Here is a 15,252-nt window from a genome sequence, read left to right as displayed (position 1 = left end):
TGTGGCTCCATAGCATGCCCCTGTGGGCGCTGCTGGCTACACATTCTCAGTGGAAGTGTTGGGCATGTGGTCAGACGAGGCCGATTCTTCAAACACATCATCCTCCATGCCTTCTTCTATAGGATTCATTTTTGAGGATGCTTTGGTGCCGGGTGAAATCTCTAGAAAAACACAAAATGAAAAAAATATGGAACATTGTGGCTAAACAATCTGAAGTGTGAGCATATGCAGCACTCTGCATGTAATCATTAGTTATTATTAATCTCTCTTCCACATGGTGTCTTTGTCCTGTATCATCCACTGCAGCTGGGCGCCCCTCCTTGGCCGTTACAATATAAAGTGCCCTGAGGCAACTGTGTTGTGTTTTGGTGTTATAGGACAAAAGTGAATGAAATGAATTCTCTGCTGGCTCCACCATGCAGTTTACCTGTCAGATGACATTTTCTGCATAAGATAGCAGTGAAGGAACACATCTTATTCCCTTGCGTTGCTTCCAGCCAGCAGCATAATATTTGCTACTTAATGTCATCCTACAATCCTACCATGCATCCTTTCCTCCTTCTCATCTTTATGCATTCATGCTGCACAGATCAATTACATTAAGCGTGTGTACAGCATTTAGCTAGCACTACAGAAGAACTGTTTTAACATCACATACAGCGAGTAAACATTTCACCAATGTTTGAAGAAATATATTTCTAAAGGTGTTATTGACATAAAATTCACCAGATGTCGGTAATAACCATCCCAAGTGGGACCTCAGATACTGTCCCTCCCTCCATCCAACCGCACACTTCTTCAGGTTGGCTGTGAGCCCCGCCTGCCTCAGGAACCTCTCTGATGCACAGGTGTGCTACAAGGAACGTCAGAATTTCACTCTTACCCGGGCTTGGACCTTCCTCACGGTGTTCTTTAAGGTCCAACAGCCCCTGCAGCTTCCTGCTAAACAGCAACTCATGGATGCTTAGGGCACCTCCCGAAGTGCCAACAACACAGGGTCCAGCCAGCGATCGCAACTGCATTCGTCCTCATGACGGAACTTATGAAAGCGATACCCTGTGCACTGAAATGCCATGATGGGGTCCATGCCAGTGTGCTCGAACAGGACCCCCACTAATGGCCCAAACTAGCACACAATCTGCCCTACCAGTAGAATCAGCAGTGTTAGACGACTTTGCATCACCACTGAGCGCAGCACAAACATCACATGTCCCTACACGTTGTGAGCGCACCTCTTCACACTGCCCCATTAACTTGTCAAACCACTATGTATATGTATACGTTATTTCCACTGGCACCGTGGGATCTTTGTGACTATCCCCATGCACACACTTAATTTCCATCCGCTCTGCGTCCAACAACGTCTCAAGTCAAACCAGTGTTTCGTGGACCAGGATCTGCATGGTGCCCAAGGTGGCCATAGCCTCCGCTTGAATCCACTGCACCAGCCCTCTGCAGCTGAGCCAGCATTTCAGAGTTCATGACTATTTGCACCTCACTGTGTTCATGTGTCGTTTCTCACTGTTAAACACATTTTAATTTTCACGTGTGGATTGAATGGATTGTTACCAACATCTGGTGAGGATTTCATCTCAGCAGCACCTTTAGAAATATAAATGTGTGCGTGTGAACAGAAGCCTGCGAGGAGGCAACATGCAGAAGTCCAAAGATAAACCTCAACATCACTGAACATTTATGGAGGAAGTGAGGGAGCCCCACTCGTTTGAGCTGCTGGGAACACTGGCAGAGCTGTGGATCGCTGCTGTAGCACGTGCTGCAGTGACAGAGTAAATATCCCATTAAGACTCACGGAGTGATGATCCAGCAGATCCACCTCGTAGGATCTGGTTGAGAACATCGTCGGTGTCACTGCTGCTCGCCATGCTGTTTCTCACCTGCGTCATAGACAGCTGGGAGCACAGGCTGGGCTGTCGGTCCATTTTCTTCACAGCCTAGAACATATCCATGACCAACATCCTCGTCAGCACAGTGAGCACTCTTACAGCTGTCACATGACATTAAACAAGATGCTCCAATAAATCGACACCAGCGGGACTCACCTTGTCGCTGAGTGTGGCATCATTCAGAGAGTACAGTTTGTTGGTGATATCTTTGCCGATGAGGAACCTGAAAACCTCATTAAGGAAAGTGTCTGACTCCAGGAAATAGGTAAGTCTCTCTCGCGACCAACACAGGAACTTGCAGTTCTCTTCTGCCATGATGGTCACCTGTCAATCAGACACATTAACAAGTGTTAAGGTGTCCACAGGTAGGGATACATATTTTTATATGCTTCGTTTCACGGTTTTCTTGGGCCTGATTGTTCTCGTCGTCTATCTACAGATTGACTGAGACACTGTGCCGTCTCTGCGCGTCTATAGATGAACAGAACTACAGACCGATCTCAAAAATACCGTTAATTGCTAAGATTTTAGAGAAGATTGTGGCTAAGCAGCTTACAGCAGTTTTAGACAAATATAACATCTTTGATAAATTTCAGTCTGGCTTTCGTAAAGCTCATTCTACTGAAACAGCCCTTCTTAGAGTTTCTAATGACATTCTGATGCAAAACGATGCGGGTAAGTGTTCTGTTCTTTTAATGTTGGATCTCACGTCGGCCTTTGACACCGTTGACCATTATATTTTGCTTGATAGGCTGAAATACTGGGTCGGTGTATCTGGGTCTGCCTTAGAGTGGTTCTCCTCGTATCTCTGTGAACGATACTCTTCTGTGGCAGTTTCTAAGTACAGGTCATCTTCTACGTCCCTGTCCTTTGGTGTGCCACAAGGCTCTGTGCTGGGGCCATTATTGTTTTTAATTTATTTACTTCCTCTCCAGCATATTTTGAGCCCTTTTGAGGATATTTGTTACCACTGCTACGCAGACGACATCCAACTATATATATCTTTTAAACCTGAAGATGCTTCTAAACTGCGGATTTTAAATGTGTGTTTGGAAACCATCAAAGGTTGGATGGCCGACAATTTCCTCCAACTAAATGAAAATAAAACTGAAGTCCTGTTATGTGCTCCAGACAGACATGTACCCAGCATAATGAATGCTCTTGGTCCCCTTTCAACGTTTGTGAAACCATCTATCAGGAACCTAGGGATAACCTTCGATCCTGCTCTTACATTGGATACTCACGTCAAATCTCTGGTTCGGTCTTGCTTTTATCATTTAAGAAATATTTCTAAATTGAGCCCCATAATAGCTCATACTGAACTGGAGATTGTTATTCATGCTTTTATTTCATCACGACTGGACTATTGCAATTCACTGTTTACATGTCTAAACAAGAGTTCCCTGGAGCGTCTGCAGACTGTCCAAAATGCTGCAGCAAGGCTTCTGACGAAAACATCGAAATACTCACATATAACACCGCTGCTTATACAGTTACACTGGCTCCCTGTCGAATTCAGAGTCCACTTTAAGATTCTGGTTCTCACATTTAAGGCTCTTCAAGAACAAGCACCATCATACATCATTGAACTCTTACAGCCCTATGCCCCTAGTAGGTCTCTGAGGTCTTGTGGTCAGGGCCTACTTGTTATTAAGTATACGAGACTGAAAACTAGGGGTGATCGAGCTTTTGCTACTGTGGCCGCCAGACTGTGGAATTCTCTTCCTCAGAACTTAAGATCTGCTGATTCACTGATTACTTTTAAAAAACAGCTAAAAACACATCTTTTTAAAATTGCATTTTGTTAACTTTTGACTGTACTTCGTCTTTTTAATCTGTGTCTATACCTTGTAAAGCACTTTGTGATCTCTTATCTAGAAATGTGCTATATAAATAAAATTTTACTTACTTACTTACTAAGGAGATGAGTAAGGGAACGTTCAGAGACCTCAGAGGATTTAAAGTTAACATTAGTTCAGACTGCTTACATGAAGTGTAGTTAAGGAAAAAAGAAGACGGGAAAGTCAAATGATACCTTTCCACAAGTTTTTGAATTAAGCGCTTTATTTTATGACAACTTTCAAAAGCTTTTTGTTATTTCTGAATGCAAAAGAACATTTATTTTACCATGTTTAGTATTATTATTATTAGTAGTAGTAGTACCCTCCAATTCATTGTGAAAATAGATATATAGTATTATTCTGCCTGACATCAAGTTGTTGCCTAGATAGACATCAATACACTTATTACTATTTTATTACTATTATTAGTACTTCAAAAATATGCTACATTGAATTGCCATGCATGTGAAACTTTATGATGTTCCAGAGCTCTGTTTAAAGAAATTTGACCTCCTTAAATCTTTATTGAATATTCATGTTCTGCATAGTCAGACATGTTTTTACAGCCAGAGAAGGAAATCGGCCCTGCAAACGATGTCCATCCTTTATGTCAGAGCTTCCATGCAAGTGAATTTACCTGAAACTTCTCTCCTCGGTGCATCTCAGTGGACCTGAACTCTGGAGAGTCAATGAATGCGTTGGTATAGATGTTGTGCAGAAAGTGGCCTCGGTATGAAACTTTCATCCTATCACACACAAAAAAATGAAATTCAAGATTCTGACCAACTAAATCAGAAAAGCACGGTGTTAAAATAATAACCTTAGTCGTGTGTATTAGTCAGACCTATGTGACTTTCATTAGGGAAACAAACAGCACATACTTTCCTTTGAGCAGAATGCTGAGGCGTTCGTCTACAGACGTCTTGTCCTCAGCAGCGTAGGCCTGGCCTTTCTTCAGCGTCTGAATGGTGCAGAACTGTCCCGTGAGTCGCTGGAACAAAGCCTCCTGCACATGCAGAGGCTCAAACATCCTCTTGTAGACTGACCGCAGCTCCCTGTCAATCTTAATCTGACAGCAACAGTTTGAGACGGTTAGTCTGAGCTGAGCATTCATCCACAGTCAGTGTAGCCCAGCGCACTGAAGCACAGGCCTAGTTGGGATAATAACACGAGCCATTTATAAATTATGGTATAGAAAATAATAAGTATACATGAATTATATGAATTCACAAGTTAATGAACCAACAACATGATGCATATTGTTCTTAAATGGGGCATTCTGCATATTTGCTATGTTTGTTTAGCTACTTTGTGTGGATACATTTTAAAACTGTTGTACTACAAATAAAGAGAATAAAGAGTAAATAGTCACAAAAGTGTTTCAAAAACCCTCACACAGAGAGTTTGACCATTTAAGAAAAGGGAACCAGCGCATGAATAACCAGGATGATTCTGTTGCCTCCACAGTTTGTACACTCGAGTCGTGTCTCGTTTGCACCGAAGTCAAAAACACCTCTGGCAAGTTTCCAGGACAGCTGTAATTTGTCCTCCAGAGATATTTCAGAAACACTTCAGGGGCACAAATGAGGGAAGTGAGAAATGCTCGTGTCTTCTGTCCAAAGGACAAACTCTAATTCCTGACTTGAGTCTGACATAACTTTATTCCTAATCGTACTTTCCTGGTTAATTAAAGGATGAAAGAAATAAAAATAGTCCTTTATGTCAAGTCACTTATTAAGACAATCAAAGTAACTTGAGAGAAAATGTTTTTTATAAAAGTTATAAAAATGATTTTTGAACTTTAATGAATGAAAGGCTTTAATTCTCTGATGAAAAAACAACTACAGCTGCACTTTGTTGCTCCTCCTGTCTGCTGCTCCAAAGTGTAGCTGAGTGCTGCTGCAGACATAATCGCATTGTGTTACCACGAAACAGAACTGAACCCATATTTATTAGCTAGAAGCTCCACTGCTCCTCTGATGAGCACACATGGGCGGCCTGCAATGATCTTGTATAATGTGAGTGATGTTGATGCTGAACTCACCGGCCTGCGTTTATACAACAGGTAGAAAAGGTGCACGAAGTTGATCACCAGGAAGACCACGTTCCAAACCATTAGATCCATGTTGCACCTGAACAGCGTGGCCCACGCGATGAATAAACCACATCCTGCAAGAACAACCCGACTTACACACTGCACTTGATTACACACCACGCTGAGACAAGAAACACTTCATCTTATCTTGGAGAAAGTATCTGGTATGGTTGTAATATCAGAAATTACTTTAATGTACACTACTGTGCAAAAGTCTCGAGCCACCCCACCATTCATTTATGATTTCCTCCCAGTTTATTTCTTCTGTTCACTTATCTTTTGCACATTTCGAACTTCAGAATCTGAATTTGCCAGCAAAACAATAATAAAGCTTCAGGCAGTGAGACAAACAAGCGAGGTAGTCTAATTGTTCCAAAAATGTAGTACGTTTAAAATAAATCGCTCTATGGGAAACTTACGGGACAACGCTGAGCCACACACTGCTCTGTTTCTAAGCTCATATATGGGAGTATTGTCCAAAACTTTACTTTTGTATCGCTCACAAATTCATAATCATTGCATTCACATATTTTGATTTTAGACATCATGACAATTATTTAGAAATGTGCTCGTCTGGACACATGAATAAATGTCTTACTCGGTGTTATATAATGATTACCCATCCAGTCTTATGATAAAACCACCAAAACTGCTGCCTTACACATTTCAGCACTCTTCCTTTACTCGCTCTCTGAGAGACTGAAACTTGACTTGCTCTAAAATAGCAGCATAAATAACGGAGCTGTCAACATTACAACCACAGCCTCAATAAGTCCTGCTGCTTCCTGTCTCCATTCTCTTGCCAAGCAAAGATAAACATGTTGGAAGTGCTTTTTCCATCCTGCTTTTATCTCCCACTGTCACAGCCTTTTAGGGTCTCCCCTGTTTGTGCAGAACAGTTTCCAATAAATCTTTAAAATGCCAGCGTTACAGTCAACTGTCAACAAGCCTGTCCTGGTAGAAGTTTACTAATGCACGGGCAGCTTTTACTCAGAATGTGATAACTTTATGTTCCTTAAGTCTTCCCCACTACATTGCTTCTGGATCCCATCACGGGAACGAGCTGTGAACTGACCTGTTGTCAGGAGGAGGCGCAGCATGATCATGTGCAGAGCCAAGGTAGTCGGGATGGCCAGGCCCAACAGCAGGGACAGGTTTCCCACATGGAATAGCAGGTGGTGGGTCTGCTCCCACTCCTGGCACGAGGTGGCATTTGAATCTGCAGACGTGGCGGCCGGGATGGAAGAAGGGAAGGAGGACAGCGTGGTGAGCAGGAGGGTGGGCCCATCTGGGGTGGAGGACATCCTTTGGCTAGGCACCTTGGACACTGGAGTAAGGCGAGCACAAGTGAATGTGGGAGGATGGTTGTTCAAAGCATACAAACTACACAGCTGCGAAAGGTAACTAAGTATACTTATTCAAGTACTTTGCTTCTAATATTTTAAGGTACTTGTATGTTAATATACTTCTCAAACAATGTAAGGAACACTTTTAATCAGAGTACAGCATCGAGTCTGCTAAACTGATCTGGGGAGTGAAGTGGGTTGTTAATGAACTTCAGCTGCTTTGGTGTTACTGGAATTAACAGCAGGCAACAATGAGACGCGCTCCAAAATAGGAAGGGCTTTAAATATATTCCAACTGTAGTTTCACTGGTTTAGCATTTGGCTGGGGTCAGTGTCACGTATGGCAGCAGCATAGCGAGTCCCCTTCCTCCAGGATGGCACGTTAATACTTACCATGATGTTTGCTGCGTTTCACAGGCAGACGAATGCTAGAACATTTTCCTCCATGTAGACAAAACACTTCTCATTTTGCTCCCATTCATCCACTAAACATTGTTCAATGTAACATTAAACCAAACGAGGATGTCAGTTACAGCGGTGAACGTTTGCCCTACAAAAATAATTTGAGGACAACATCTCGAACTGAACCAAACCAGTGTTCTTACAGGTTAGTTTCCCATTGAAACTGTGGGAATGACCAGGAGGAAAAACCAGACATGATAATAATAACAGCTTTTATTCTTATATTACTTCTATGAACTGAACGGTCTTTTAGATGTCAGGACCTGACAAAATCTCCAGATCGAAATTTCATCTGAGAGTAAAGTAGATGGTTTCAAATACGTGCATAATTAACTGTCATCTGTTTTCACTCCAGGACAACAAAGGTGGACCAGAAACTAGTTCTCTGCTTGTTATTCATATATGCTGTCCTATACTCATTTCTAATTTTATCCTTTCTGGTCCCTCCCAACAAAAATCTTATCTTCCCACTGCCACTTCCAGGTCAGCTTCCTGTGGTTTTAATTGGTCCCACAGTGTCCACATCATACGTCAGAGCTGGTTTCACTGGTTTCGGAGCCTTCCTGCTATCCTTCTGTCACAAATCTCCCCTGACACGTTTATTTTAGAATTCGGTTTGTTTGAAACCCAGCTGCCCTTCATTAAGTCATACAGTCACTACTGATGCCAAGTTTAGGTTCGCGACAGAAACTGTCCCTCTGGTTTTTATTCATTAGTGAACGCAACAGTGAGCTCCTACACTGGGTCTAGCTGAGCTCCGTCATGTTTGTCATTGAAGAAGACTCGCACACACACAGCTGCATATTTACAGTCATGAATGAATTCATGTTTCTGTCTTTTCAACGCCGGTGGGAAAGTACAGCTTACAGTCTACGCAGCAGTAGTCAGATTACACGACGCGTTACAGCTCATGGTAAAGAAGCTCTTTTATCAACATCTGACTGTAAATGTGGACGCCAGTGAATATTTCTGTACAGCAGCTGTAGCACTCGCAGAGCTCACATGTAGAAATAGACGTGGTCCAGTCGCGCAGCTGCGCTGGAATTTCTTAGGTTCAACTTAAAAGCCCGTAAAAGTGAGGAGTCTTCACTTACCGATCAGAGGAGCAGCCGGAGGAGCTCTGGACAGCAGTGAGAGGGGAAAGCGGCTGGAGCCTCTGATGCTGTTTGCGTCTCACATTCCACACAGCTGACAGGAAAACGCTAAAAGGGGAACAAGGCGAGAGCAGTACCCAAGGGCTCCGACAGGGGGCGACAGATCAAAGGTTAACTTTCAGCAGAAGTTCTTAAGAAAATTTGCTTCTTCTCTCCAAAATCGTCAGAATTGCTCGGATCATCCTTCTCTTCTCCTCAATGGATCCAATCACACAAAACGACCCTCTGTTATTCATACTTTATTAATACTCTTATATGTGAACTTTTTCAACACAAGCAGTGAGACTGCAGCAGCATCTGAATGACTCTGCTGGGTGTGTGGATCTTTGTCGAAGCGTTTGGTTGACAAACCCGCAGTAACTTCACTTTCAGAGGCATTAAGGCTGAAAATATATTTATACATTAGACTTCCTAACATACTGACAAAATGAACTCCAGACTCATGTGCTTAGAAAACTGATTACGTTTGTGTTTGGCATCTACACAGTAAAATCATTTATTGTCACAGAACAACATCAGTCAGTGTACCACTGACAACACATATTGATCTAATCCGTCAATGTCATATGAATTTAAGACGTCTGCTGTCCTGTGACAGAAGAGCAATGGGTCTCCAACTGCTGCACCTGTAAGACAAAACAATAAAAAACAAGCAGCGCCTACAAGGAAAAAATGGATACACAAACCAGCAATCTTGTGTTTTCTGTGTTTTGTCTGAGTATGTGCGTTTGTCACAAAATGCACTTAATAACGAGAGTGAAAAGTCTCAAAGATCAGGACCCCAGCGCCCAGCAACCCCCCAAAACCCAGAAAGAATTTATTCCTTTTAGTTGCTGTCCAGGCCTTCAGTTACTGCTGAGCTGGCCAGTGCATCCTTCTTAAAAATGTCCACGATTGTTGATTTGCCACTCTTAAAGTTGTTCCTCTCTGACGGGCTTCTGTTGGCTTTGCAGCCTGATGATGTCATCCTTCATCTGTGTCTCTTTGCATTAACTCTCCAAACTTCAACACTTAGAATCAAATCCAGAGTTTTAGATCTGCTACATTTTTACTGTCCATAATTTAATTTACTGTCCATTCTCTTTGGCGCCGCTGTAAAAGTGTGTATAAGTCATATAATGCAATCATTTTGCTAAACCCCTTAAAATAAAGATAAATTCTGCACTTCTAACAGATCTTGATCGTTTGATTTAAAATCCGAAGCAAGTTTCAAAAGTTTCATTGCCCCATAAATTATGGCCCTGTGAGTAACAACACTACAGACTGTTTTCGTGCTCAGGTATACGGTCTACCTGTCTGCAAACATGTCTGCAGCCTGACTGACACTGACTTCCACGCACTGCGATTTAGCGCATGAAGAATGTGCATGTGTGTATGTTTACGGAGCCCCCCTGCTCTGCACCGGCACTTGCAGATGGTCATCAGCCCTTTCTATTTCAGTCCCCGGCATGTGAGGGTAACATGGTAAGCGGAGATCGTAGCGGTGTCCGTATCTGTCAAAAGTCTTGTCACTGAGTGAATACAGCTTTTCTGCTATGTCATTGCGTACAACCAGGGCAAAGATCTTGGCTATGTAGCGATGCTTAGCAAAGAGCAGGTAGAGCTTTTTCCTCCTCCACGCTACGTACCGGCAGGGGTTATCAGCACGCAGCGTCACCTGAGAATAAACCACAAAACAAGTTAAACTTTAACCTCAATACAACATTTTTGTTGTCTTTCTGCATGATAAAGAAAAAGCTGTTGTGACAAAGAAAGAAATCTGTCATCACAAGTCTTTGGAATTAAATTGTAACAAATAAATGTGCAAAATTACAGAAAAGTCCAAAACGTATGCTTGTGCTTGTTAGTGGTGAGCAGCAGATCAAACAAGAACCATAAAAGGCTTTAAGCGCACATTCAGGCCTGTGAGCCTCACTCACCCCCGTTCTGTTAGCCGTCAGGGCTGGGGGGCTGAGAGGAGGTGCTGGCCGTCAGATTGGGGTCTGGGGTGCGGGGCCTCCCTGCTACTGCAGATAAGGAGGCGGTCTGCTTTCCTCCACCCCAGAGAGAAGGGTTACATCTGCTGGGTCTGGGTACGGTTTGCCCCTATAGAGTGTGTTTGGGGAGTGTGATTGTGTGTACAGTGCCTATTTGTGTCTGTCTCCACATCGGGTGTATGATTCCCTGGAAGCACAGGCAGATGCAAGTGGTTTTCTGAGGTTCTTCTGAGGTTTCCTTTACCAGTTTAACCGTGTGTAGTTAAAGTCCTCTTAACATAACTTATAATTAAAAAAACATTCTTTCTGCACTTACAGGTGTTTTCTCCTTCTTTCTACCCAAAGAGGAAACTAGCGCAACTTGTAAGCAAGCTTGAATTTCAAAATAAAAGCACCAAAACTTTGACTAAAGTAAATTGTCAAATAGTAAATTTGACTAAATAAAATAACAAACAAAGTAATGTGCAGCTTAAACAATTTACAATGATGACACGGATCTTGACAAGATAAAGAAATAATCCAAATTATATACAATGTCATCATGCCAACAGCTACAGGGTGAGTGCCGAGCATTCGTTTGTGTATATTGGGGTGGGAATGCACGTTTGTGTCTGCGTGCGCCTGCTCGTCTGTGTCTATATGTCAGGTCGGGTCTTAGACTCCACCTCTCTGGGAACATCTCAGGCTCTCTGAGGTATGGAGGCTTATCTCCCCTCACCACACTCCCTGCCAGTGGCCGATGCCTTCAGACGTTGGTGTGTTGGTGGTTCTTGGTGTCTGGGGCTGGGCGCTCAAGTATGTACCGGCTCACTCCTGGTGGCCAATTGGTGGGGCCTGGCGCCTGTGGCCTGGCTGGGCCCCTTCCGGGGGGTGGGTGCCTTCAGGCCTCTGGGCCTGAGGCCCGGTCCTCTCTGGCACAGCTAGCTGCCGGCAGAGCCAGCGGGCACGTCACTGCAACCCCCTCTAGTCTCTGCTCCGTGGCTGCTGGGTGACCTCTCGTTTGGGGCTCTCAGTTGGCTAACTTTCCTCCGTGATCCCTTAATCTCAGCCTCTAGTGTCCTTCTCCATGCAGGACACTGCTCCATGTGTTTTGTGGACTTGTAAAAGGTATTCGACCGTGTCCATCTGAGGGTCTTGTGGGGGGTGCTCCGGGAGTATGGGGTGTTTAGCCCATTGTGACGGACTATTCAATCCTTATACAACCTTTGCCAGAGCTTGGTTCGCATTGCCGGCAACAAGTCAGACTCGTTCCTGCTGGGTGATGGGCTCCGCCATGGCTGCCCTTTGTCACTGATTCTGTTCGTAAATTTTACGGACAGGATTTCTAGGCCAAGTGGTGGAAGGCTTTCACCTGGGTGGTCTCAGAATCTCATCTCTGCTTTTCGCGGATGTTGTGGTTCTGTTGGCTTCATCGGGTGGTGGCCTCCAGCTGGCACTGGAACGGTTCGCAGCCAAATGTGAAGCGGTGGGAATGAGAATCAGCACTTCTAAATCTGAGGCCATGGTCCTCAGCCGGAAAAGGGTGGAGTGCCCACTCCCAGTCAGGGACGAGTTCCTGACCCGAGTGGAAGAATTTAAGTATCTCAGGGTCGTGTTCACGAGTGACGGGAGAAGGGAGCGGGAGATCAACAGACGGTGCTGCGGCTGCAGTGATGCGGACGCTGCACCAGTCCGTCGTGGTGAAGAGAGAGTTGAGCGTAAAAGCGAAGCTCTCATTTTACTGGTCGATCTACGTCCCTACCCCCACCTATGGTCACGAGCTCTGGGTAGTGACCGGCAGAAATGAGCTTCCTCTGAAGAGTGGCTGGCCTCTCCCTTAGAGAGCTAGTGTGAGCTAGTGTGAGCAGTTCAGCCATCCGGGAGGGATGGCGGCCCGGAGGAGGCCCCGGGGCAGACCCAGGACACGCTGGAGAGATTATATCTCTCAGCTGGGCCAGGCCAGCTGGAGGAGGTGGCTGGGGACAGGGAGGTCTGGGCTTCTCTGCTTAGGCTGCTGCGCCCGCAACCCTGCACCGGATAGGCGGAAGAAGATGGATGGATGGATTTGATTCAATCACCGATTTGATTCGATTCAATTTTTTCTCAGGCAGTCAGAAACATAATTCTTTTATCATTTATCAGTACATGTGCACATTTTTATATCTACGTATAAAAACAAAGCTGACACTTGTAGGACTTCATCAGAGGAGCCTTTGTGTGAAAGTAACTGAGAATAAAACACAGAAAAACATGAAGGAGATTTTCCTGGCCTGGCTTTTTATAGCAGATAACCTTAAAATATTCTGCCGTAGATCAAACAACTGAAGAAAATAAGCTTTATTAGAGACACAGCCAAGCGTTATGCAATTTGGCATAATTTTAAAAAGTTAAAATTTCTTCTGTATTGAACAGCAGAAATGAGGCTTTCTTGTCAGAGGTTGTTTAAAACCCCCCCAAAAAACAGCAGCCGACAGCGCTGTACGTAGACTGGTGCGTAATAAGCAAGCAAATAATCCAGAAAACAGAGATTTGAGATGGGAAACTGTCCTTGAAGTACACTGAGAGAGAGAGTGATTTTTATCGATGTGGAAACAAAACAGCCAAAGTCAGAGTGAATTAATGATGATATCTATTTGTTTGTTAAGCATAGTTTGGATTTTCCTTTGCTGCTGGTTCAGTGAATTTTGGTCAGAGTGATGAAACCTGCAGCACCAGAATCTGTGAGGTGTCGGCTTTCAGCCCCGACGGTGTGTCTGTGGACGCGGGGTGACGACACACGCTTTGTGTTTACATCTTTTTGCAGAATCCGTTCACCTGCTCTCATTTGCTGTTTTAGCTGTTTGGTGGTTGTTAAAATAGGTTTGTGAGCTTTAACATGAGATTCTGGCATTTCTGGCAAAATACATTTCTATTTAAAAATCGATTCAGGATATAAGGAATCGATATCACTTTATTAAAACTAAAATCAATTTTAATCAGAAAATCAATGTTTTAAACCCACACCCAGCCATAACCAAGTGGCCAAGTATACAGAAACATCTGTGCCGAGTATAACCTGGAAGTGCCGAGGTCAAAATGGGAGATGCCCACTAGGGTGGTGGAGAATGACCGAGCTAAGATCCTGTGGGACTTCCAGATACAGACGGACAAAATGGTGGTGGCTAACCAACCGGACATAGTGGTGGTAGACAAACAGAAGAAGACGGCCGTAGTGATCGATGTAGCAATACGCCAGTTGGAGCCATCTTCCTTATGTATTCGTGGATGTGTGATTTGTGCATCACACACTCACACACAGACACACACACAGTATTTAATGTGTAGCTTGGATTACAACAAAATGAACCTGGAATACGCCCTCCTCCGATGGCTGCAGAGAGTCCCATTCTGGTGAATCCAGAAACTGGAAAGGGTAGATGTAATGTAGAAACTCTCCATTAACTGTCACACGGATTCTGTTGGACAATGGAGCAAGAGTTGATTTTAATAGTTCAAGTTCACAACAGTAGACACTAAAGATAAAGTTATTAACTAAAACAACCTAAACCATTCTGTAATGGTAGTGTTGTACTACTACATAAGTGTGCAACATGTTTTTTTCATGTGTGTAATTTTATCACACAAGGTGATCAGGCAACCACATGACCCCAGGACATTTTAATATCAGAAATAAACTTTTTTTTTTTGGAATACTTGCAATAAAATTTCAATGAAAACGGTACAACTATGGACCAATCGTTTGCCGCCTCCTCTACACGGATGACATTGAGCTGTATGCCAGGAGTGAACAAGAACATGGGCATGTCATTCAGACCAGAGAAGTGTAGTAAGATGGTAACAAAGAGGGAAGGTAGTAAGAACTGAGTTAAATGCACAGCCAGAGGACCACATTGCAGGACAGCTACAAATGCCTCAGAATCCCACAGGCAAATGGGACCATGGACTACGAAAGCTGCAACCACCAAATACCTGCAGAGTAAGGCAAGTCCCGAGGAGTCAGCTGGGCATGGATGTTGATCCAGGCAATCAACACCTATGCCCTGCCGGGCGTCAGATACCCTGCTGGGATAATAGCCTGGCCACAACTGATGGTATGTTTAGTGAATACCTAAGGCAACAGAAAGAAGAGGAACCATGATGGAAGGACAGGCCCCTGCACGGCAAAGCTGCACTGAAAGACAGCACAGAGGCACTAATTATGGCAGCTCAGAAACAAGCTCTGAGTACGCCATAACCAAGTGGTTGGTATAGTATATAAAAATATCTGTGCTAAGGATAGCACGGAAATTCCAAGGTCAAAATGGGATACGGCTCCTACGGAGGTTGAGAATGACCAAGCGAAGATCCTGTGGGACTTCCAGATACAGACAGATGAACAGGAAGTGATGTAGCTATATCAAGTGATAGTGACGTCAAGAAGAAAAAAGATGAGAAGCGGGAGAAATAGCAAGGATGAGAGAGGAGCTAGAGAAGAGGTAGAAGGTGAAAGGGTTAC

The 15,252-nt window shown here is 43.9% G+C and overlaps 2 protein-coding genes across 3 annotated transcripts in view; both read right to left on the bottom strand.

Moving 5' to 3' along the window:
• bves (blood vessel epicardial substance) overlaps nt 1-8,846 on the bottom strand; it is a 13,485-nt gene extending 4,639 nt beyond the window's left edge. Inside the window, exons 1-8 of one of the 2 annotated variants that reach the window (XM_042216012.1) lie at nt 8,743-8,846; nt 6,916-7,167; nt 5,790-5,914; nt 4,627-4,814; nt 4,383-4,491; nt 2,061-2,228; nt 1,811-1,952; nt 21-161 (exon numbers count right to left, since the gene is read on the bottom strand). In XM_042216012.1, the coding sequence (XP_042071946.1) occupies nt 37-161; nt 1,811-1,952; nt 2,061-2,228; nt 4,383-4,491; nt 4,627-4,814; nt 5,790-5,914; nt 6,916-7,144 (1,086 nt within the window). In that variant the 5' untranslated portion in view covers nt 7,145-7,167; nt 8,743-8,846 and the 3' untranslated portion in view covers nt 21-36. The remainder of the gene's footprint in view (nt 1-20; nt 162-1,810; nt 1,953-2,060; nt 2,229-4,382; nt 4,492-4,626; nt 4,815-5,789; nt 5,915-6,915; nt 7,168-8,742) is intronic. The other variant, XM_042216013.1, reaches the window with a different exon arrangement.
• A 1,323-nt stretch (nt 8,847-10,169) lies between these two features.
• The window catches only part of popdc3 (popeye domain containing 3), a 10,499-nt gene continuing 5,416 nt past the window's right edge, over nt 10,170-15,252 (bottom strand). The window contains exons 2-3 of the mRNA XM_042216014.1: nt 14,104-14,212; nt 10,170-10,459 (exon numbers count right to left, since the gene is read on the bottom strand). Of these exons, the coding sequence (XP_042071948.1) occupies nt 10,181-10,459; nt 14,104-14,212 (388 nt within the window). The 3' untranslated portion in view covers nt 10,170-10,180. The remainder of the gene's footprint in view (nt 10,460-14,103; nt 14,213-15,252) is intronic.

Source organism: Haplochromis burtoni, unplaced genomic scaffold, assembly GCF_018398535.1.
Source record: "Haplochromis burtoni strain Fernald_Lab_line unplaced genomic scaffold, NCSU_Asbu1 Contig_897, whole genome shotgun sequence".
NCBI classification, from domain to species: Eukaryota; Metazoa; Chordata; class Actinopteri; order Cichliformes; family Cichlidae; genus Haplochromis; species Haplochromis burtoni.
The sequence above is the reverse complement of the archived record's forward strand: the minus strand, read 5'-3'. Positions and strand labels throughout refer to the sequence as shown.